The 25,525-nt window shown below is 35.1% G+C and overlaps 1 protein-coding gene across 1 annotated transcript in view; it reads right to left on the minus strand.

Moving 5' to 3' along the window:
* Window positions 1-25,525, minus strand: part of TM9SF3 (transmembrane 9 superfamily member 3) — a 77,611-nt gene that overhangs the window by 19,937 nt on the left and 32,149 nt on the right. The window contains exons 4-9 of the mRNA XM_069067078.1: window positions 24,562-24,717; window positions 22,227-22,237; window positions 16,102-16,233; window positions 14,577-14,743; window positions 9,090-9,184; window positions 2,927-3,057 (exon numbers count right to left, since the gene is read on the minus strand). Coding sequence (XP_068923179.1) covers window positions 2,927-3,057; window positions 9,090-9,184; window positions 14,577-14,743; window positions 16,102-16,233; window positions 22,227-22,237; window positions 24,562-24,717 — 692 coding nt within the window. The remainder of the gene's footprint in view (window positions 1-2,926; window positions 3,058-9,089; window positions 9,185-14,576; window positions 14,744-16,101; window positions 16,234-22,226; window positions 22,238-24,561; window positions 24,718-25,525) is intronic.

Consider the following 25,525-nt stretch of genomic DNA (forward strand, 5'->3'; position numbering starts at 1 on the left):
TTTAACTTTTAAGATATATGGGGAATGTTATACCTAGTTATTTGATTCTATATGTGTTTTCTGGCAGACTGAGTCTAATGATCTGGAATGTAAATTCATTTCCTACTCTGACATTTCTCTGTATTTTTTTTATAAACCTCAGTGTTTGCTCTTAAAAAAAATTTTCACTTAAAAATTTTTAAACTTTTTTTTACAAAGAAATCTAAAATATTTATTAGATTTAAGAAACAGTCTGATGTTTCCTTGAAAAACTTCTTAGACAAAATTCAAATATAAGTGCCCAGATACATCAGGAATATCTCTGAAGAAGCTCGATAATTAGAATAATCTACCAGTTCAGGGAACAAAAATGGGACTGATTCACCTAAGTTTTAGCACTGACAGGAAAGGAGACCACAGTAAAATCAAAAGGATACTAAAAATCTTCCCATATCATTTTTGCTCAACTCCAGCCCTCTAGTGGTTAGTAAAGGCCATGACCAGACTTTCATCAAAAGAACTAAACTCCCAGGCCAAAAAAAGTGAAGTGGGAAAGTGAAGGGCAAATGGATTGGATATGAAGGGTATCTCCTTTTCCAGAACCTCCTGGTCTAGTTATACAAATCCCTAGTGATTCCCCCAAAGATTTGAACCACAAGGTGGTTAGTGAAGCCTTGCAAGACCTTGCCACAGAAAAACAACTAGAGCTCTTTCATATAAAAGCCATGGATTTTTATCAGTTCAATGTTACAGTAGAGTAAAAGTTTATTTAATATATATTATATTCCTGTCAACCCCCATACTCCAGGGTTTTCTAGGTCTCTCTTAATTGGGAATTAGTTTCTAATCAATAACTCAAACAAATCCAATTATCTGCTTTGTTTTTCTTCCTGCCAACCACAAGAATCTTCATTTCTACAAAAACGATTTGGTTAACTCTACTAATTTCCTGAACTACCCTGAATGAAAAAAATAGGGGAACTTCCTATCTACTCTGGCACAAACTGCTATGGAAAAAACCCAGTATAGTCCCACACTTTTCAATGAGCTCACTGTAAATTTACCTGAAGTTCATGGTGCATAACAAGTATTAGTTTGTCCTTTTGTCATCTCCTCCCAGGAGGAGGCAAGAGAGGAACACAACACATATGCAATACATTTGCACAGCATTGGGCAAATTGCCAAAAAATTTCACATGGACCACAGCATTTGAACCCTATAGAAATATTCTGAAGCAGAAAGGACTGATACTATTCCCATTTCAGGGATGAGAAAACTGAGAATTCAAAAAACCTAGTGACTTTTCTCATACCACAAAGCTAGTCAATGACAGACCTGGTACTTGAACTCAGTTTTGTTTTGTTTTTTTACTCTATATTTATTTGTTTGTTTGTTTATTTTTCTGCTCCACCTCAACAGAAGAGATAGGCGAGACTTCTCAATCATGCACATTCTCAATTGTAGATCTAAAAAACATGACTATATTAGCAACTATATTTGATAAAGGGTTCTTCTTATCTAGAAGGAAATCCAGGAAAGGAAACTATCCAAGGAGTTGCTACAATAAGTAAAATAGAAAGCTGTACTATCAAGGCATCACATAAGTAAATCTTGAATGGAAGTATATCAATAATGTTAAAATGAATGCCACTGAATTTATACATTTTAAACTACAAAAAGGATCCTTTACACAGAGAGGTAGAAAACAGAGGTTATATATTTACTATAGAGATCTACAAGTAGCCTCACTTTTCACTATTTCAAATTTTTCTGCTTAATTATCTGAGAGTATCACAAAAAGCAAAAAAAAGGATTTTATTTCTTATCAAGTAAAAATGATTTACTAGGTAATTTTTGTTGATTAATGAAAAAAGCTAGAATATAATAGGACATTAGCATCTCATCATACTCACAAAGACACAGCAAGCAGTGTCCAAAAGTAGCAACAAAAAACTGGGGAAGGGGAAAATGGAGGTAGTTTTCAACTGTGATTTAATCAATATGGGGAACTATGAATTGTTTTATATTTAACTCAAAACTAGATTTCAATACTTCATAAATTTGAAACTTCATCATGTGAACATTCTGCACATCAACACAGATCACAACCTTTATCTAACTTGGCAGATGGTCTCCAAAAGTTGCTACAGCTAAAAATGAATCACCTGTATTTTTTGTTTGTTTGTTTGTTTGTTTTGCTTTTTGGAGGGGGGAAGGCAGGGCAACTGGGGTTAAGTGTCTTGCCCAAGGTCACACGGCTAGTAAAGTGTTAAGTGTCTGAGGCCGGATTTGAACTCAGGTCCTCCTGATTCCAGGGCTGGTGCTTTATTCACTGTACCACCTAGCCACCCCCACCTGTATCCTTCAATCTAGTGATAAATTCCTCTAAATTTAGCTGGACAGATTATGAGACCATAGCTACAAGGATTCTACTTGAAGACTTTTCAGCCAAGTAAGACAAATCTAAGCTACTGCTTCTCAGATAGAACCTCTGAAAACCTAATCACTTCCTCACTAATGTGAAGGTATCAAAATGGCAAGAATGGCTCACCAGGGCTGAGGAACCTGCAGCCTCAAGGCCGCATGTGGCCCTCTAGGTCCTCAGGTATGGTATTTTGACTGAGTCCAAATTTTATAGAACAAATCATTTTATTAAGAGGATTTGTTCTGTGAAGTTGGGATTCATTGAAAGGGTTGCACTTAAGGACCTAGAAGGACACATGTGGCCTCAAGGTCACAGGTTCCCAATTCCTTTTACCCACCCAGCTTTCTAAGGAATGTACTTTAAGAAAAAAAAAATTTACCCATATTAATCAAAAGATGTGAAAAAGAATTTTTTGGAGAGCAAGGAATTGGACAGGTCTAATACACATAAGAAAGAATGCTTGGGTCTTGACTTTCCAATTTAAAATTAAGATCTAAACAAGTTTTAAACCAAGCAACTTACCATTGTTCCAAATGGAATAGCTCTTGAAGCATGGTAATATATGGCTATAAAATTAATAAAGAAGGCAGTGCCACACACCATTGCAGGAACAAGAAAAGCCCCAACGAACATCTGCTTTATCCATCTCCTTCCTAAAAAAAAGGGACAATTTATTAACAAAATAAATCGACTACATAAATTATATAACTATTTAAATACTAAATTACGCACTAAATTCTTAATGTCAACATTGATGAATCTTGATTACCTAGCTAGTGTTTTAAAATGAAGGGTTCTAGTATCAATTATAGACCACTGGGTAAACTCACTTTAATCTCTCAGGGCCTCAGTTTCCTCATCTACAAAATGAAAAGCTGCAGGGGAGTAGGTATGTGGAGTACCAGACTGAATGCTAAGGTCCCTCTCAGATCTTAAAATTCTCTGATTCTAAATATGTATTCCAAGTATCTAACAGTATTTAATAGCTTACAGAGCACCAAACCTGGATTTTAAAGACTTAGATTCAGCTTCCAACTCCTAACAATCATTAGCTATACAACTATGGTAAAGTCATTTAGCCTCTCAGAGATTCACTTTACCTGTAAAGGGAAATAACAGCACTAGAATACCTCCCCCTCAATGATTTGTTATAAAGGAAACACTCGACAAACTCTAGGTGTTATAAATGTGAGTTTCTATTACTATTATATGTACATAAATAGGGTACTTGGTATAACTAAGATTCAACTAATTTTTTTAATTAGGCAACCAAAATTTAATAGCTCATGTGGTGTTATTCCATTTTAGAGATTACACAACACTGAAGCATGACTGTATAGCTGGTGAAGCTGACTCCAAGTTTCCTGACTACAGGGAAAGCTACACATCAAAATGTCTCTCAATCAATTTACATTACATGGTCTAAAACACAAGAACCTTAGTACAATTATTAGAGAGCCTGATATCAATCCCACAGCTATAAAGAACCACCACATGAGGAGGGGAATGATCACATGAACATCTGATGAGGCATGAAAGCAGAAGGGACAGACTGAGCTTCAGTGCCATCGCTGATTCAGTAACTGCATCTACAGACACCTGGGGTAGTCTGAGCAGGAAAGGTGACACACCTCATTTCCTTTTTCATGCTTTTTCTTTTATTCACTACCTGAAATCCTGACAATCCTGAATATGTTAATGATTATACTTTTGCATTCTCTCCCTGCTTTATTTCTACTTTCCTAGCCCAACTTTGAGAAGCTACTACCTCCAAAGAAAGAGGGAAAAAATTTGTAAAGAACTTCTGAAAAAAGGTTCATTTTCTTTTTTTTTTTTTTTTGGAGGGGGTTAGGTAGGGCAATTGGGGTTAAGTGACTTGCCCAAGGTCACATGGCTAGTTTTTGTGTTAAATGTTTGAGGCCACATTTGAACTCAGGTCCCCCTGACTCCAGGGCCGGTGCTCTATTCACTGCGCCCCCTAGCCACCCCAAAAGGCTCATTTTAAATATAGTTGTAGGATATAAATGAAATCCATACAAATGATCAATATTATAATCCACACAATATTATAATATATTATCAACAAAACCCAGTAGGAAGAAATAGAAAGAAAAATTTTATTTAAAATTAATGCTGATAAGATAAAATACTTGGGAGTGTACCTGCCAAGATACACACAGGAACAATATGAACAAAACTAGGAAAACTTCACACAAATGAAGACATATATAAATAATCGGAGAAATTAACTGCTCACAGGTAGGTCAAATCAATATAACAAAAAAGACAATACTACCTAAATTAATCTATTTATTCAGCATCATACCAACCAAAGTACCAAAGAATTACTTTATAGAATTAGTAAAAATAATAGTAAAATAATCTAGAAGAACAAAAGTCAATAATATCAATGCAATCAATGAAAAAAATTGAAGGGGCCTAAAAGTACCCAAACTATGCTACAAAAATGTAATTGTCAAGATAACTTCATACTGGATGAGAAATTGAGTGCTTGATGAGTGGAACAGATTAGTAAACAATATACAAAAGAAAATGAGCATAGTACCCTGGTGTTTGATAAACCCAAAGATCCCAGTCATTGGGGCAAAAATTCACTATCTGGTAAAAACTGCTAGGAAAACTAGAAAGTAGTATGGCAGAAACCAGGCATTAACCAACATCACACACTGTATAGTAAGATAAACTCAAAATGGGTGCTTGAATTAGATATAAAGGGTGAAATCATAAGCAAATTGGGAGAACACAGAGGAAATTACCTCTAAGGTCCATGGTTAAGGGAAGAGTACATAACCAAACAAACGACAGAAAAGTTCACAAGAGGTAAAAATGGACAATTTTGACTACATAAAATTAAGAAGTTTTTGCACAAACAAAACCAATGCAGTTAAAATTATAAGAAAAGCAGAAAACGGGGTGGGGGGAAAACAGGGCAGGAATCTCTGCAACAAATTTCTCTGAGAAAGGTCTCATTTCTCAAGAATATAGGGAAATGAGTCAAATTTATAAAAATACAAGCCATGCCCCAACTGATAAACAGTCAAAGCATATCAACAGGCAGTTTTACAGGAAGAAATCAAAGCAATCAATAGTCACATTAAAAAAATGCTCTAAAGCACTAGTAGAGAAATGAAATTTAAAATTACTCTGAGTTACCACCTCACACCCATCAGATTGGCTAATATGGCATAAAAGGAAAATGACAAATGCTAGAGGGAATGTGAAAAAATACTAATTCACTATTGGTGGAGTTGTGAACCACTCCAAGCATTCTGAAGGACAATTTGGAACCGTGTCCAAAAGGGCTATAAAACTCTGCAATATGGTATCATCAGTTTCTATACCCCAAGGAAATAAAGGAAAAGAACCTACATGTATAAAAATATTCATAGCAGCTCTTTTTGTGGTGGTAAATAAGTAGAAATTGAGAGGGTGTCCATCAATTGTAGAATGGTTGAACAAGTTATGATATATGAATGAGATGAAATGTTATTGTGTTGTAAGAAATGATGACGTAAACAGATTCAAAAAGCTTGGGAAGACTTACACAAACTGATGCAAAATGAAATAAACAGGACCAAAAGAACAATTTACGTATTAGTAGCAATATTGTAAAGATAATCAACTGTGAAAAACTTAGTAGCTCTGATCTATACAATGATCCACACCTCAATTCCAAAAGACTTAAGATTGAAAATAAGAACTGATGAAGCCAGAGTACAGATGGAAGCATCTTTTTTGCTCTTTCTTTTTCTTGTTTTTTTTTCCCTTTTTGGAATGTGGCTAAAACAGAAATTTGTTTTACATAATTTATTATTTATAATGCTTTTGTATTTCTTGCCTTCTCAATGTGTGGGGGAGGGAAGGAGAAGGGAGATAATTTGGAACTGAGAATAAAATAAAACTGAATTTTAAAAAGAGAAGATAGAATAAAATACCTGACAGTATATTTGCCCAAACAGTCACAGGAACTACATGAACATAAATATAAAACACTCTTTATAACAATGAAGTCAGAACTAAATAACTGGAGTGATAGTTATTGTTTATGGGTAGATAAAGCACAGGAACTACATGAACGTAAATATAAAACACTCTTTATAACAATGAAGTCACAACTAAATAACTGAAATAATATTTATTGTTTATGGGTAGATAAAGCCAAAATAGTAAAAAATTATTTTTTTAAACTAATTTATTTATTCAATGCTATCCCAATTAAATTATTAAAAAGTACTATACTGAGTTAGAAAAAATAATAACAAAGTTCATTTGAAAGAAAAAAAGGTCAGGGATTTCAAAGAAACTAGGGGAAAAAATGTAAAGGAAGGATATTTAGCAGTAGCAGACCTTAAACTCTATTATAAAGCAAGAGCAGTCACTGTTGAAGTGCAAAATGGATAATTTGATTATTTTAAATTAAAATTTTCTTATATAAATAAAACCAATGTAGCCAAGAATAAGAATGGAAAAAAACTTTGGGAAAAAACTTTCATAGACAATCTCTGAGATAGAATGTGATTGTGTTGGAATATTGCTGTGGCATAGGAAATGAAGAACTGTTTGATTTAGAAAAACATAGAAAGACTTGGACCTATGAAGGAAGATGTTATGCACCACCAGAGAAAAAGAGGACAAGTGGAAATATGCACAGTATGGTCTTAGACATAGATATATGAGTATATATGTATATTCTGTGTGTTTCACGCACACACACACACACACACACACACACACACACACACACATACAACTCTAGCCTTCTCTAGGAGATAAAGTGCTTAGCAGAGAACAAAATAAAACCTAGAAGGATACTTTGAAAACAATGTGTAATATTTATTACATAGTTTTTCTTGAAATGGAAATTTGTTTTATATTGAATCCTCTCTTATGTTATGCTGTGTACATGGAAATCTTTCTTTTTACTCCTCTTCTCATTTTGTATTTGTTTAAAACGAATAAAAAATTTACAAAAAAGAGAGGGTGGGGATATATTTTTTGGACATAGCCAATGTGGAAATTAATTTTGTTTGACTATGAATATTTGTTACAAGGGTTTTGTTTTCTTTATTTTTCACCAATACAGGGAGGATGTAAGGAAAGAAAATAATTTTTGCTTATTGAAAACAAAATTAAATTTTTTAAAAAATGCAGCACCAAAAAAATTAAATGAAACAAATTATTCTCTCCCAAACTGTCACCTAACCCAAAAATAAAATTATCATAAGTAATAATGGTAATCAATTCCTCTGTTATACTTCCAATTCCTTCCTAACATTTCTCCCTCCATCGACTTCACATATTCTCCTGATTTTACAGTATATGTTAAGCTCTATGCTCTTTCACCCTCTTTAATATACAAATTGCAATGGATATATTCAATACAGCTTAGCAAGCAAGTCATGGTAGAATTGTACTCTAACAAGATAGCAAGTACTTAAATATAAATCTCTGTTACCCCCCAACCCATTATCTCAATAAACCTGGAGCTGTTCCAGTTCTAATCTAGCCCTCAGTTCAACCCTAGGAGACCAGGGAAGGGTACTAGGATCAACCTGGAATGAGGCCCTTGGGGTAATCTTAAAGCATATTTAAGCATTGGCTACTGTACCAACCTGGGCTTTCTAGACTGGGCAGTATACAAGATAAGGCCAAATGTTCCAGGGCCATTAAATCTAGATTGTCTAGAAAAACTTTTCAAATGTCTCAAAATCCCGGGCCTGGGTCTGCTATACCAGCATTCAAAGGTGGCAGATATAAGGAAAAAATTACATATATACTTCTATTTTCAGCAAAACAAAAACAGATTTTTTTTTCCAAGTAGGAAAAGGTATTCTAACATTCTAGGTTTGCCTTAGAGCATCCCATGAGCTAGACACCTGACAATTAGGAATTTAAGTAACAAATCTAAAATAAAATCTAGACTAGAAAAACTCAGGAATGTTCAGTTCCTTAGCATTATGGTCCTGTAACAGAGGGTTGACAAAATCAGAAGTATCTAAAATGCCACTTCTGCTTTAATCATTACTCCTTCCAACATTTGGGGGAGGGATGTTGGGGGTTGGAGTGGGTGGATCAGGGATGAGGCTGGCAGAGGAAAGGAGATACAAAAAGAGTACCAACTATGTTCACACTGCAACAATTTCATCCCTAATTTCTTTAGTACAGAAGAGATCCTACCGTAACAAACCCAGGAGGTCTGACCTAAGTGTGCAAAGGCAGATGAATGAATTTCAGCACATGGTGAGCTGAATGATTTAGCCATCACAGACTAAGAGAAACTGAGCATTGCAAGGGACTTTTAAGACTTTCTAATCCAAGAATCCCCTCAAGATATCTTCAAAATGAGATCACATAAAGGTCTAGCAGGAAAGACATACAATAATTATTTCTCTGATTCTTTATTCCAAAGACCTCAAGGGAAGCCCACTAGATTCAGATGAAGCTTAGTAACTTTAGCATAAAAACATCTAACTTCCTTACACAAAGTAAAAATATGACCTTCTGAAACTTCAACCACTTATTCTGTATTTGTATATAAACTAGTTTTATATTTCACAGTAATATAATTACTTAAATTCCAAATACCTTGTATTGAAAATTCCCATTTTTATTTAATTATACTATTATTATTTTAAAATGCAAAGTGATAGTATGTCAAAGTTACCTCCTTGTCTAGCATAAAGGCTCCCTCCAAAGTAGCCATTCACTGGGGATGTAGCAGCATAAACAAATATAGCTGTACTGAGCATTGATCCCCTCCTGAAAGTTAAGACAAATAATTTGTTTTAAATACCAAAAACTTAAAGGCAACTTAATAAACTTAATTATCTTAGGTTTGGTTTATGTATTAGTGTATCCAACAGTAATACTATAAAAGTAAACATTCTGAGATCTAGTCAATCTTCCTACAGCATTAAAATTATACTTTAATATACCTAGTGAGATTCTGGCCTATTTTGAAATATCTGTGGAGTAGATACTATAGCCTACTTCTCAGAAATTTATTTTAGTGCCTCAAATATGAAACATGTCACTTATAATCACTCAATTCAATAAATGTTTATTAAGTGATCATTATGTGTAAGACTTCAAGTATAAGAGGAGTGATATAACTTCAAGGACCTTACATTTCATACAGTAAGAAGACATTTAAATGGTGAGAACACAGATGTATGCAAAATTGTTAACCAACCTCATGGATAAGGTTCAGGATAATTAATTGTTAAGGAAATTACTGGATTACTTCTTTTCCATAACTTATTTCAAGGGATAATTAAAACTGCCACCTGTTAGCCTGATTTCCTCTGACAGGTAAGTTCTATTAAATACAAAGCTATTACTTTAAAGGTCACCACAACATTTAGAGATTTCCTCATTCAACTTTGTTTCTTGGAAATGAAAAAAATAAAAGGGCTCAAACAACATAACAATAGCCACTGGCATTAGAAACCCACTTTCTTTAAATTATATTAATTTGAAGCTAAAAACATAGTTAGAAAAAGTATTTAAAGTGATGTATGTAAGATAACATACTTATATCAAGTTAAAGTTTTCTTAACTTTAACCAACAATCTAAAAGACTTTGTCCCTAAAATGAGTGCATGCACTGGTGGTAGCACATAATTTGTACAAATTAACCATACCTATAGATTTATGAATATTCACCTTAACATGTTATCTATGACTACAGAACATGATGACATCATTTAAACTTTTATAAAATTCTTTTTATTAAAAATATAATCAACAGAAATATTTTAATATACAAAGAACAAAAAAAGGATTATTTATAAAACTGTGAGCTTCTGTTAAGTACTGTTAATTTTTAAAAGCATACATTAAATTTTGCAAGGTGACAACAAAATTGCTTATGGTTGTGTCCTCTTCTGGACTTTTTTTGGTCAGTATATTTTTTGACATTATGTAATACTGAAAAGCATTCATTTCTACATTAGCCAGAAAAATACAATAATCACACTCTTTAAAAGGAGCATGGATCTTTAAAAATGTGTAATCTAGCCTAACTATACAATATCATTTGTGACTCTCATATTATAAAGAGGTGGGGGTGTGTTGTGTGTGTGTGTGTGTGTGTGTGTGTGTGTGTGTGTGTGTGTGTGTGTGAGAGAGAGAGAGAGAGAGAGAGAGAGAGAGAGAGAGAGAGAGAGAGAGAGAGAGATCAGGCTTTTCTACTTTTTTTTAAATTTGCCAACTAAAAACTTCTAAGCATAAAACCCAGCACACATTTTTAAAATCCTAGCCATGGCCTATCCAAAAATTTGAAGTGAAAAAACAGGTATTACTAAAAGCTTCCAAGCTGACTAAAGTTTGGCAAAAGGTTATATGGTTTAAACTATAGTATTAGAACATATCATTAATAACAAAAACATTTAAGGATGGGATCAAACTAAAAGGCTGAGAATATGTATTTGTCATTGGATTTGTCAAATATAACTGAGTTTTACCACTGGATGTGGTCTGAAGCACCTGTGAGCTAAGAATAGAATCCAAAGGCCTTACATGGGCAATAGCCACATGAACTTAGTAATTGGTCAAAAGAAAAAACATCAAACAAATGGCCGAGTCAAGCAGATTTATTTGTGGAAACACAGGGGTTTGTTATGATAATTTAGGACCAAATCATTACCACCCGAAATTATTGAAGATCTCTCATCCTTAACAACCTCAGACTAGAGATCAATGTAGATTATGCAAAGAAAAGCTAGAAACTGCAACATAATGCAGACTATAGGCATTTGGTACCTACTAGATATCTAGCAAGACATGATGTGGTGGCTAGAATTATCTATCAGAAGCTAGCTATGCTTCATAGATGGATAAAGATCAAATCTCTATAGTACAAATACATCCTGGAAGACTCAGCCAATAATGTGTACTGGAACCAGGTCATTATCACAGATGATTACTGCTATAATTATCCAAACATAATAAGTGATCCACAAAATTAAGCAAAATTTTAAAAACACTAACACTATACCAAATATTTGTAACCTCCAAACTACATGGAACAAAAGCCATCAAAATACAGAAACCTAGCAGGAGATAAAAATCATGTGAAAACAAGATAAAAGTAAACATAGTCATGAAGCTCTTTTATCCATCTGTGAGACAGGTAGAACATGAAGTATGAAAAAAATAACGGCATGATAGCAACTTTTCACACAGCTTTTAAGGGCACTTCTAGCTCTGTATCTATGATTCTCACGACCACCCTGTAAGATAGATTCATTATTATCCCAATTTTTACAGATGAGGAAACTGAGGCCTAGGGAGAGTATATGATTCACCCTGAGACACAAGCTAGAAAGGAAGGATTCAAACTCCAGCCTCCAAGTTCAGAGCTCTAGCCATTACATCACAATGTAAAACATAAAATTCAGAGAGAGATTACATTGTGGTGATACATGAAGATTATATTATACAGTAGAAACACCAAACACATAATCAAATCCTTTTGATTCAATAGTGAGGAATTTTAAAGTGTTTCTAATTTGATACAATACTCCCTGACTTGAATTCCAAGCTCAGTTTCTTCATCTGAAAATAGGCATAATATTTCTATTACCTACTTCATACATCTGCTATGGAAAAAGTATTTTATAAACAAACAAAAAAAAAGTCATATTCAATTCAATAAGCATTGGGTAGCTAATAAATTCAAGGCACTGTGCAAGGTGCTAAGAATATAAAGGCAGGAATGTTCCACTCTCAACAAGTTTATGGAAGGGTACAAATCATTCATAAATATTGTAGAAAATTGGGGAGGAAGAGATCACTAGGAGCTATAAAAACATGAACTATTATTATTACTTTACTGTACTTCAAATAGAGATAATCTGAGGCGAAGCTACTATTAACCTGGAAGTGACAAGTCACTAAAGCCCTGTTACTTACATTTCCAAAAGCAGGCTGCAAATCTATTACTGGGGTTCATTTACTATACAGGTAGAATTGCTCTCACTTCAGAGCTACAATGTAATCTTGAGTTGAAAATTCCCTAATGGCCTGAAAAGCTAAGTAGTAAACTTGAAAGGATTTCAAGATTATTAATACTACATTTGGCTCTAAAACACAAAAATCATATGCTGAGCTTTGGAACAATATAAAAAGAATGAGAGAAATAAAACATACAAATTTACAAAATAACCATAATCGAAGCACTATGAACTAATACTTCTTTGGTGTTTTGAAGTCCATTTTGCTCTGCAGAGATACCAGTTAGTAGAGGTTATTTAATCTCTCCCACCACTAAGAAAAGCTATACATGCACAAAAAACTACACCCAGGCAAAAAATTCTGTATTTAGACAAAGAAATCAGCACCCCCATTGCAAAGAGGGAAAAGAATTGATATCAGACACAACCAGGACACTCACTACAGGGACAAAGGATTGAGACAGTGGTACAAAGTGGAAAGAATAGAAGGGGAAGAATAAAGATGGAAGATTCAGAGGACGAAGTGGAAGAGAAATGACTACTTCTTAAGGACATTACAGAAGGGATTCCATTCTTGTTCAGAATAAAGAGGCTCTGACGTCCCTTCCAACGCTAAAGTTCTATGAATTTTACGACAGGGGAATGCAATACTGAGGAAGGGAAATGATCTAAGAATCAAATATAGTAGAAAGGTGATAAAAAAAAAAGGGAAGGTCTGATAACCATATAGTGAATTATTTCTAGTTCTGACATACAGAACCTTATCTATATCTACAGCATTTAAATATAGACAGAGAGATGTACATGTTAAGTACTTCTGTCTGGGGATCACAGTTGGGTCACTTTTCATGATATACTACAGACCTTCAAACTTTGGAAACAACTTGTGGAGGCAACTATCTCTCCTCAATGCCTTGTCTCCTCTCCTGAAACATAGAGAGAATGATATTCCCTCTACTGGGTATATCTGAGACTTAGGTCACCTATAAGCAACCAAAGGATGGGGCCATAGGGTTGCTTCTACTCCACTTTCAGGAAGCCTAGGGGGTCAATCAATCAACAAACATTTATTGAGCACCTATGTACCAGACATTGTGCTAGGTGTGTTAACACTAAAAATACAAATGTGGTACAACACCTGTGCTCAGGAAACCTACTGAAGGAAACGTAAATCTTTAAGTCTATACATATATAAAATAAATACAAAGCAATTGAGGACAAAGAGTTCAGGAAAAGTTTTATATAGAAGGTGGGACTTAAGTTAAATTTTGAAGAAAACAAGGGATTCTAAAGGGCAGAGGTAAAGGTAAACTTATCTTCCCAGCATATGCAATAGCCAGTGAAAAGACATGAAGAAAACAGAGGACCATATATGATGAACAAACAAGAAGGCCTGTTGGGCTGCTTTAGAACTTAGGAAGCAGGGCAAAGTCAACTGAGGTAGCTCTGAACTGAGAAGCTGCTGTTACATAAACACCTGACGTATTAATAATTACTAGATTTTAATGGTGCTAATTTAGTGATAGAATCATGCTTTCCTAACTGAACACCAGGCATATGACTGTGCTTAAATTAATCAGAGTTTACACTTCATTTTTAACATGTTAATACTTATCTTACCCTGTTTTACATACAAGTATATCTTGTTTTTAAATAAGCCATAAATGTAAAATTGAGATTTAGACAAAAGAACCATTTGGCAGTAATAACTCATTTTTATTATTTGACTCAAAAAAAAGAGTTATTCACAAATTTTCTGAAACGTGTCACTGTCACAAAGTGAGAAACACCATTATTTTGTTGACAGATACAAATGTTTAAAGTAACTGGTAACTCAGATATTAATGTCTTTTATTCAGTTATTAATTCAGTGATGATTATGTTAGATCTTTTTACCTTTCCATACAAGTATAATGTATTAAAGCCCAACACTGCTTTTAAAAAAATTATAATGCCTTTTTTTTCTAGGAAAATGTCTAACATTTAGGTTATAATAATTCTCACTAAACAATAAAAATGAATAGCTAATTATACTTGTTTAGGGGAAAAAAAAACTTGAAGAGAATAAGATTTTATTCTAAATAACAAGGTATCAATAAAGCACAGAAAACCATAACATCAGGATATTCAATAGGTACCACTGATTTAAAAGCTACGACAGGAACAAAAATGGTAATACATTTGAGCACACTTACTCTGTATATAAATCTTCAATCATTGCAACAATAATGACAATGAAAGATACTGCAAATATCTGGCATCCAGAGCCAATAAGTGAGGAAAATATCAGAGGGTGACTTGATGGTCTAAATACATCTCCATGTACCTGTTTCCAGCCATACTCATCTCCTAGGTCTCTGTCCTATGTATAATGGGGGGAAATCATAATAACAAAATTATTAGATACTTAGAAAGTTGTAAAAATGAAAATTAAAAGTTCTTTTCTTCAACATTAATCATTAATTTCTGTATTTAAATATCTCATTTCTCTCTTAGCAAAGACAAGATTACTAGAGCAGAACAGTCTGTACAAAATTAGACATGATCATCCCCATAAATGGTATTTTAACTGTTTTTCTTTATAAAAGAAGGCCCAATTCCATCTACTTCCAAAAATGTACATAAAAACAAAAGATATAAAATTAAAATGTATTCTAAAAATTAAAAACAAATGTAAAGGGCTAAATTATTATAAAACAAACCCAACTCAAATTATAAAACAGCTAGTGCTGATATTTCATGATGGGAAAGAGTTATGTCATCTGCTCAAGTACAGTATCAATCCTGGGTATTTTAGGCAGTAGAGATTGAGAAAACTTTGAGAAAAAGGAAGAAAGATCAACCTGGGAGAACAGCTACTGTCTGCAATTCTTAATCCTACTTTAGAAGATAATTTCACAAGTAGGTGATTAGACAGCAGCACTCACTGTTCTACATAAATAGGATCACATTTGGAGACCCAGACAGTACACCAATGCCAGGTATTTGGAGCTCCCCATAATAGTAATAATCCCTTATGTCTGCATAATTTTTGAAAATTTTAAAAGTGCTTTCACAATCATTCTCTTATTTGACCTTCATAAAAACACTATATTGATAGAACCAAGATAAACACCATTTTATATACGGAAAAACAACTCCATGAGGTAAGTGACTTGCCAAGCATCATGAGCCTACTAAGTCAAAGGGCAAAAATTAAATATAAGAATTCTAAATCCTAGTTAAAGGCTATAAAAGCCCTGAAAAAAAATTGAACAATTAAAGAATGCAAAATTGGAATGGACCTTTGAAATCACCTAAACCAAATGGGGAAACGGACTCAAGAGAAGTTGTCATAGTAATAGCACAGTCAGCACAGACAGCTCAGGTGTTCTGCCTATACATCCCAGTGATTACCATACTATGCCAAATCATTTAAACATTGATGCATTTTCTTAAATATCACCCTCAATAAATATTTATCCCACACAAAATATTATTGAATAAATCAAATAATCCCAATGAATTATAAAAGTACAACAAAGAGAACTATCATCCCCATTCACATGTAAAGCTAAACAAATAATATTAATTTTCTTAAATGCTAAATATTCTTCAACATTAGAAAAAATTCAACATTCTAAGAAAAATTCAATATTCTATGATGCCTCTAAAATGTTTTAATGAAGTTCATGTGAATCTTTTAAATTAATTTTGGAAAATTAGAAAATGTTTGCTCACCATATCATCCATTTCTTCCTCTTTACTGTATCGTGCATAATCTTTTCTTAAAGTTCTCATTAAAATCATAGAAACTAAGCCCACCAAGAAGATAACCATCATGAAAGAATTGAAAATTGAAAACCAGTGAATCTAAAAAAATACAAATATTAACAACATGAAATAGCAGTCATAAAACTCACAAGTTCTATAACACTTATTAAAATATAAAAGACTTTCATTTATAAAACATTACAGATCTAACTTGCTATATTAAAAAAAATCTATGATTAGCACAGGACAAATGACTTACATTACAGACTGATTTTTAAATAGCAACTTCCTCATTCTAGATTAGACACGCTGTGATTTACATAAAACTTTTCCAGAACAAACTTAATGAATGCTTAAATTGAGGTACACCAAAACTGTATGTCATACAAAAAATTGAGATGCACTACAACTGGTTATCAGTTGATCATATTTCTATTTAAAATACTAACAATCTAAAGAAAAATAATCTGAAAGCCTTCTTATAACATAAAATCTTTCTCTATCAACATTTTCACAATTCTTTGCAATTAAAAACCCATGCAGAGGCCCCATGATATCCTAGTTACTAACCTTCTTGACTCATTAGAACCCTACTGACTGCTGTTCAATAAGAACACACCAGTGTAGGCAAGCCCTGTACATACCTTTTCATTGCAAAATCACATCACCCTATCTTCAGAATTTAACGATTCCTTCCTCTAACCATAATCATCCTTGCTTGACATCCCACTGAACTCTTATTTTAATTTATTTTTACAAACTTTTATTATGGTTTCTACTATTCCAAATGACTAATATAAACAAAACAAAAATACACAAATAACAAACACATCTTCTTCATAAAAGTCATGCAAAACAATTTCCTACACTGGCCATGTCCATATAACGCATGTCTTGTTTTGGAGTTTAATTCTTTCATTTCTCTGGTAAGAGGTGGGTGGCAGAATTTATCTTCAATCTTCTGGACTTATGGTTTATGACTGAATTAATCAAGAGTTTCAAAGTCCTTCAAATGTTTTTTCCCTACAATGTTGTTCACTGTATGTGCTATCCTCTTAATTCTACTCACTTCTATCACTTCACACCTTGTTTCCTCTGAAACTTGAACCCTCTCCTTCCTGTGTCATCCCATAAACTGCATACACAATGAACCTGATCTTCAAACTCCAACTTAGTCCCTCCCACTTGACAGTCTATCCATTCCTGGATACATCAGATTTCTTACTCAGTTTGGACTTTATTTAATTACTCTGAAGCTGTCCTTACTAGCACCTTACATTTCCATATCCATATCAATATAATACTGGATCACACTTCCACCATATGCTTCTCCCTCTCCTCCTGCTGAGTCATAGAAAACAATAGAGAACTTTACAAGGACAGCAAATCACAAACTTAAGTCCAACTCTACAGGAGCACCCATACCACTACATAGTAATCCTTTCATTTATCCCAATTGCCTACCTAATTCTAAAGGACTGATCCAAACCTTCTTCTCTGATATATTCTTTAGTTTGCCAACAATAGATCTTACCCAAGAAACAAACTCTCTAAAAATTAGAATGGACCAAATAGTAGTCAATGATCTCATGACACAACAAGAAATATTAAAACAAAATCAAAAGACTAAAAAAAATTAGAAAATTCAAATTACAGCACACACAAAAATAACCTAGAAAACAGGAGAAAAAAATTAAGAATCATTAGACTATCTGAAAACCATGACCAAAAAATGAGCCTAGACATATTTCAAGGTTTGTTTGTTTTTTAATTGCCTTAGAATCAGAGAGCAAATGAAAGAAACCTCAAAATGAAAAATGAAAACTCCCAGGAACATTACAGCCAAAATCCAGAGCTTCCAAATCAAAGACAAAAATACCGCAAGCAGTCAGAAAGAAAGGAATCAAGTGCCAAGGAGCTAGCCAGGATCACATACCATTTAGCAGCCACTACTATAAAGTGGAGAGTTTAGAATATTCCAGAAGACAAAGGATATAGGCTTAGCCAAGAATAACTTACTCAGCAAAACTGAATATAATCCTACAGAAGAAAAATAGACATTTAATGAAAGAGGGATTTCAAGCATTATTGACAAAAAAAACTAGAGCTGTATAGAAACTTTAAAGTTCAAACACAGGAATTAAGAGAGTAATAAAAAGAGTAAACACAATTATAAGAGATTAAACAAGGGTAAACTGCTTACAATCTAATGTTGGGAGATGACAGGTGTATCTGCTCTGAACCCATCAGGGGTCATAAAGGAAGTCTAAGTACAAAGTAGACCAAGGAGTGGTTCTACTATGTCTTTTTTTTTGTTTGTTTTGGTTTTTTGCTTTTTGGAGGGCAATTGGGATTAAGTGACTTGCCCAAGGTCACATGGCTAAATTCTACTATGTCTTAATGCTAAAAGAATGGATGGAGAGGAAAAGAGAAATTCACTGGAAGGAAGGGAAAGAAAACTTAGGGAAAATTCTCTCATAAAGTAAAGAGTATACAATTCAGAGGGTTTTTTTTTTTTGGGGGGGGGGGGACACTGACCCTTGAACTTCACTCATCTGAAATGAGTGCACAGACACACACAGAGGTGGGTACAGAAATACATTTCACTCAAAAAAAGGAGAAGGGGAAATTGGGGGACAAGTAGATTAAGGAAGGGATGATTTCTAATCAAAACAAAGAGGGGGCAGAGTCAAGATGGCTAAGTAAAAGCATGGGCTTGCTTGAGCAAATCTCTCCAAATACCTGTAAAAAAAATGACTAAACAAATTCTAAAGCTACAGAACCCACAAAATGACAGAATGGAATAAATCTCCAGTCCAAGACAACCTAGAAGGCCAACAGGAAGGGTATATTGCACTGGGCTGGGAGTGGAGAGCAGTCCGGCATGGGACATGCTAGCTATGGGACATGCTAGCTGGAGCAGGCCTCATGGGACTGAATCACTGACAACTGTGGCAATTTCCAGACTTCTCAACGGACAAACGTCAAAGACAGCATAGAAGGTCAGTGGAAAAACTCTCTAGGACCTCAGTGAAAGAGAAGTATGATCTGGCCCCAGTCCCAGGACAGCAGAGGTGGTACAGTAGCAGCAGAAGCAACTGCTTCCAGAGCTCTGGGCCCACAAACAGTGGGGAATCAAGTGGCTAATACAATACCCCTGAAGCCTGGGACAGTACATCCACCCCCACCCCCACCCCCACCTGAAGAGTCCTATCTTGACAAAGAGTTGGAAAGTCAAGTATTTGGTTGGGAAGATGAGCAAATGGGAGGGAGGGAGAGAGAGAATCAGACTACAGAATCTTAGTTTGATGACAAAGAAGATCAAAGCACACAACCAGAAGAAGAAAACAAAGTCAAAGCTCCTACATCAAAAGTCTCCAAGTAAAATATGAACTGGCGGGACGGCTAGGTGGTGCAGTGAATACAGTACCAGCCCTAGAGTCAGGAGGACCTGAGTTCAAATCCAGCCTCAGACACTTAACACAAAAAACTTGCCTTGTGACGTTGGGTAAGTCACTTAATCCCAATTGCCCTCCAAAAAGCAAAAAAATAAAAATATGAATTGGTCACCAGCCATGGAAGAGCTCAAAAAGGATTTGGAAAATTAAGTAAGAGAAGCAAAGGAAAAACTGTGAAGAGAAATGAGAGTGATGCAAGAAAATCATGAAAAATGAGTCAATAGCTTGCTAAAGGAGACCCAAAAAATACTTAAGGAAATAACACCTTAAAAAACAGAATAACCCAAATGGCAAAGAGGTCCAAATAGCCAATGAGGAAAATGCCTTAAAAAGCAGAATTGGCCAAATGGAAAAGGACATCAAAAAATTCACTGAAGAAAATATTTCCTTAAAAATTAGAATGGAGTAAATAGAAGCTAATGACTTTATGAGAAATCAAGAAATTATAAAACAAAACCAAAAGAATAAAAAAACAGAAGACAATGTGAAATATCTTACTGGAAAAACCACTGACCTAGAAAATAAATACAGGACAGATACTTTAAAAATGAAAAACCATTGACCTAGAAAATAAATCCAAGAGAAATAGTTTAAAAATTATTGGACTACCTAAAAGCCATGATCAAAAAAAGAGCCTAAACATCATCTTTCAAGAAATTATTAGGGAAAACCGCCCTGATATTCTAGAATCAGAGGGTAAAATAGAAATTGAAAGAATCCACCGATCACCTCCTGAAAGAGATCCCAAAAGGAAAACTCCTAGGAATATCGTAGCCAAATTCTAGAGTTCCCAGATCAAGGAGAAATATTACAAGCAGCCAGAAAGAAACAATTCAAGTACTGTGGAAACACTATCAGGATAACACAAGACCTAGTAGCTTCTACATTAAGGGATTGGAGGGCTTAGAATATGATATTCCAGAAGTCAGAGGAGCTAGGATTAAAACCAAGAATCAACTACCCAGAAAAACTGAATATAATACTTCAGGGGAAAAAAATGGACATTCAATGCAATAAGAGGCCTTTCAAGCATTTTTTTTTTTTTTTGCTTTTTGGAGGGCAATTGGGGTTAAGTGACTTGCCCAAGGTCACATGGCTAGTTTTTTGTGTTAAGTGTCTGAGGCCGGATTTGAACTCAGGTCCTCCTGAATCCAGGGCTGGTGCTCTATTCACTGCGCCACCTAGCTTCCCCACTTTCAAGCATTCTTGATGAAAAGACCAGAACTGAAAAGAAAATGTGACTTTCAAATACAAGAATCAAGAGAAGCATGAAAAGGTAAACAGGAAAGAGAAATCATAAGGGACTTATTAAAGTTGGACTGTTCACATTCCTACATGGAAAGATGATATTTGTAACTCATGAGACCTTTCTCAGTATTAGGATAGTTAGAGGAAAAAGATATAGATAAGTAGACAGACAGATAGATAGATAGACAGATAGACAGATAGACAGACAGCACAGGATGAGTCAAATATGAAGGGATGATGTCTAAAAAATAAAATTAAGGGGTGAGAAAAAAACCTAAAAATGTACTAAAATATTTACAGCTTTTTCTTGAAATGGCAAATAATGGGAATCTGAAGGAGTACCCAACAAACTGAGGAAGTGCTGAACAAGCTATGGTATAAAGGTGACAGAATTCTGCTGTAAGAAATAATTAAGGCCAAGAATTGTACGAACTGATAGTTATTTTATTATTTTGTTTATTAACTTCTATTCTTCCATATCCAAAGATTGCCTAAGAATTTAATAGATAACATAAATTAAACAAGATATAAGTGCTTTGAAAACAGGTTATATGTATATGACATGAAACTCAGAGGACAGTGTCTATGTTTACAGTCAGGAAATAACTTAATGAGCATTTAGAGTATGTATGACACTGTCAAGTTCTATGGAATATATAATTGTACTGACAAGTGACTCCTACTCTTGATATTATAACCTCACTGAGGGAAGCAGGAATGTAAAGGGAAAAACTGAATGACAACATAAGGAAGTACTTAAGTGTTTTAAATGAATTCCCAAAGAGGAAACCACAGGAACTTATAGACTGTTTACATGTGTTTGAAAAAATGTTTGTCTTAGAAGTTTTTGTCAAAAGAGGGCTCCAAAGCTGCCTATAAAATTATTAAAGGACAATGTTTAATATTCTGATTCAATTTGATTTTGTTTCAATAGACTCATGTTAGTGGCAAAGCAAAAGAGTCAAGTGGAATGAGTATTCTCCTTACATGGAAAAATATATTCATAAGGGAAGTCATGACAGGAAGCTGATTTTGGAGGGAAGATAAAGAGTTTGATTTTAGGTAGAGTTTAAGGTGACAGTAAGATATCTTAAGAGGAAATATCTAGAAGGTAGTTTGAAATGTAGCATTATGACCCCATTAAGATCCCTGACACAAAAACTACACCAAAAAAAGAAACCACAACCTCAATTTTACTAGCTATCCTTTTGCTCCCAACAACAAAGTTAGGGTTAAGAAGACTACAGTTTACAATATATAAAAATTGTTCTTCAAAAGTGAAAATAACTGAGTTAAAGAAAAAAATATATTTATACATTAAAATCATATCTGTGGGTGGAAAATCTCTGACTGGAAAAGATCTTGTAAGATAAAAATCAAACTGACCAGCTTCCACCCTAGGATAATGAAAGAGTCTATAGGACATGTAGTTATGAAGTAGTACAACTGCTATTCCCTCATGAAGGCCAGACCCAAGTCATAATACTAAACAAATTTACTGCTAATTTATAATAATCAAACGCAGGATAAGAGAAAAAATACAAAGGATTTGCCATCAGAGGGCTTGAACTCAAACTTCATTTCTGCTACTTGCTACCAGTGTGACCAGGGGGAAGTTGTCAGAACACTTTGGATTTCAATTTTCTCATCTGTAAAATGTAGGATTCAGGCCAGATAATGTCTAAGGTTCCTTTCAGTTCTAAATCTGAGATCCTATAATCCCTCAACTACAGAAAAATTTTTCCAAAGCAGGAGCTACTCTTCCTCACCAAGTACAAGTGAAGTCTATTTTTTTTTCATAAAAGACTAAAAAGCAATCATTAAACCAGTTATTGTTAATAAGAAATGATCATAACAAGAGTCTACTTTACCTAGAACCTTGCCATCTACAACACATTTTCTTCACAAAAACTCTGAGTTAAGTTAGTACAAATGCTGTTTTCATTTTTGTTTGCCAGGCCCTGAGATTTCATCAGTGGAGAATTCCAGTGAGGAAATTCCATCTCTAACAACAGAGACTAGCACTTACTCTGAAACTGAAAAAGATTTTAGGCCCTGGAGGGTGAAGACATTAAGTGACATGCTTAGGATAAGACAGTGACTTCCCGCTAGACTGTAAGGCTGGCAATCTCAATGCCACTCTGCCTCTCGAGTGAAATCATTATGATCTCCATCTAACAGATTAGGAAACTGAAGCTCAGAGTATTTTGAAGTAAACTAACCAGTTACACAACTAGCGTTAGCATAAATGAGATTAACACTTTGGTCTTCTGGGTTGCATATTCAATACTCTTTTCATGACAACACACAGAAGCTTTCTATACATTGCAACCAACATGGGAAGGCAAGTTTAAGCCCAATAAATAAATAAATGAATAAATAAATAAACCAGTGGCTTCCTAAACAAAGAGACATTGGTAGACCAAAGCAAAATTGTAGTCCAAGCTCACTATGTGACCCCTAATTTTTTCCCTTTTAAAATTTTTATGCCCCCCTTCAATTAAATAATAACAAAAAGTAAGAAAATTAATAAAAATAACAAAATAAAACCTTCATCATAAACATGTACAGTAAAAATAAATTCCCACACTGAAAATATACATCTGTCTGCATTTTAAACTCATCCCTGGCAGGTGAGTGGTATGTTGGCACTTCCTTTTAAATTTTCCTACCAACATTAGTACAAGCACTATTCCCACTGTATCGCTATTACTACTGTCTCAAATTCTTCCCAAAGACGCCAATACTCCCACCACTATAGCCACTCCTGCTGCACCTGCTGCTCCTCCATCACTTCCCTCATTCCAGCCAATCCCAACGAGAACCCTGATTCATTGCGGAAGGTTGGGAAGTTCTCTCTTGTAATGGACGGTGTGCTCTGTTGAATCTAAAGTTTTCCCTAAAGAAAGAATATTCTAAATGACAGTATGATCATGGGAAAATCACCTTACCCCTCTGAGTCTCAAGTTTCCTTATGTGTCAAATGAGGAGCTAGATTATATCAACATTCCCCAAACTAGAGTAATGCTAAAAAAAAAGTCTCATTCAATTCCACAATTCTATAATTCTAGTATTATATTTCATTCACCTAAGTTCTGTGAGCCAGAATGGTAACCTAAATATCAATAACTTATTTTTCATCAAAACATTGAGTTCTAATTAACAACATCTTCTGGAATATAACCCTGTAGCAGTTGGAAAATTCTATTTGTGGGAATATCACAGGCACATCTCTACCCAAACTGTCATCACAATATGAGTAGGAGAGAAGGAGAGGAGTCAATAGGACTAAGGTGATGGCTTGAGTTGGCAGCTTATATCTTCCCCAAAGAGCTTCTAGGACTCTGAGGGAAGAGGGCGTTGGAAAGTAGGGAAGGAAGATTATCATGCTTTCCATTTCCTCTAGCAAGCATCAGCAGTGCTAATAGTGAATCAGATTGTGCAGAGCTAGTCAGGAACATGTTAAAATATTCCATTGATTATCTGGGGTAGCCTTCTGCTCCTCCTCCAAAATATAAACAATTTTAAGCCCTGTTTTCTTCTGAAGAGATATGATTAAGTCTTATAAGACAGAAGGATGGGGGGGACAGAGTCAAGATGGCAGAGTAGAAGCATGACCTCTGAGCGGCTGCGGCTTCCACCTTCCCCTATCAATGTGAAAAAGGGACTCTGAAAAAACTTTGGAGCTGCAGAACCCACAAAATGACACAGAGAAGCTAACCTCCCCGAGGACAGCCCAGCAGGCCGGCAGGAATCAGCCAGCGAAGTGCTCTGGGAGCCGAGCCCAGCCCCATGGGAGAGAGAGGTTTTACCCCAGGGCAGGTCTGACCAGCTGCCGGCCAGAGGGACTCCAGATCAGCAGCAGCTGTGGCCGTTTCTAGAATTATCAACACAGAGATGCAAAGGACAAAGTAAGAGGTCAGCACAGTCTGGACTTTGGGACCCAATAAGTGGGAGTACTTTGGCTTTTGCCCCTGGGGCAAAAAGCCGCAAAGATGCCAATGCCACGTGGCAGTTTCAGCTCCTGGCCTGCAGAGTGTAGAGGGATCAAGCACCAGTCTGAGGGGTAACTGCTCTTGCTTTAACCTGCTTGGATCTGGATTGCAGTCTAGGGTGGAGGTCCTGGGGCACGTGTCCAGCTTGCCAGAGCGTATGGAGACCTCAGAGAGGGCACCCATCTAACACCTCCGACAGCTGAAAAAACCCCAGAGTTTGGGACGAAGGCTCCCCTGTCTGGTGGCAGAGTCCTACTGTGGCAAAAAGCCCAGGGGTCAAGTGACTGAGGGGCAACATGACCAGGCAAAGGAAACAAAGCAGACAGAAGATTCCAACATTACACTCCTATTTTGGGGACAAAAAGGAGCTAAGTATGGAACAGGAGGAAGACAGTGAAGTCAGAACTCCTGCACCAAAAACTTCCAAGAAAAATATGAGTTGGTTACAGGCCATAGAGGACCTGAAGAAGCAGGTAAGAGAAGTAGGGGAAAAATTGGGAAGAGAAATGAGAACAATGCAAGAAAATTACAAAATGAGAGTTAACAGCCTGACTGAGGAAAATACCACCTTAAAAAATAGACTAACTCAAATGACAAAAGAGGCTCAAAAAGGCAATGAGGAGAAGAATGCCTTAAAAAGCTAAATTTGCCAGATGGAAAAAGAATCTCAAAAGCTCAATGAGGAGAATC

The sequence above is a fragment of the Petaurus breviceps genome, unplaced genomic scaffold (genome assembly GCF_028583685.1).
Source record: "Petaurus breviceps papuanus isolate PSGF00001 unplaced genomic scaffold, PetGlider_PUasm1.0 90740, whole genome shotgun sequence".
Lineage (NCBI taxonomy): Eukaryota > Metazoa > Chordata > Mammalia > Diprotodontia > Petauridae > Petaurus > Petaurus breviceps.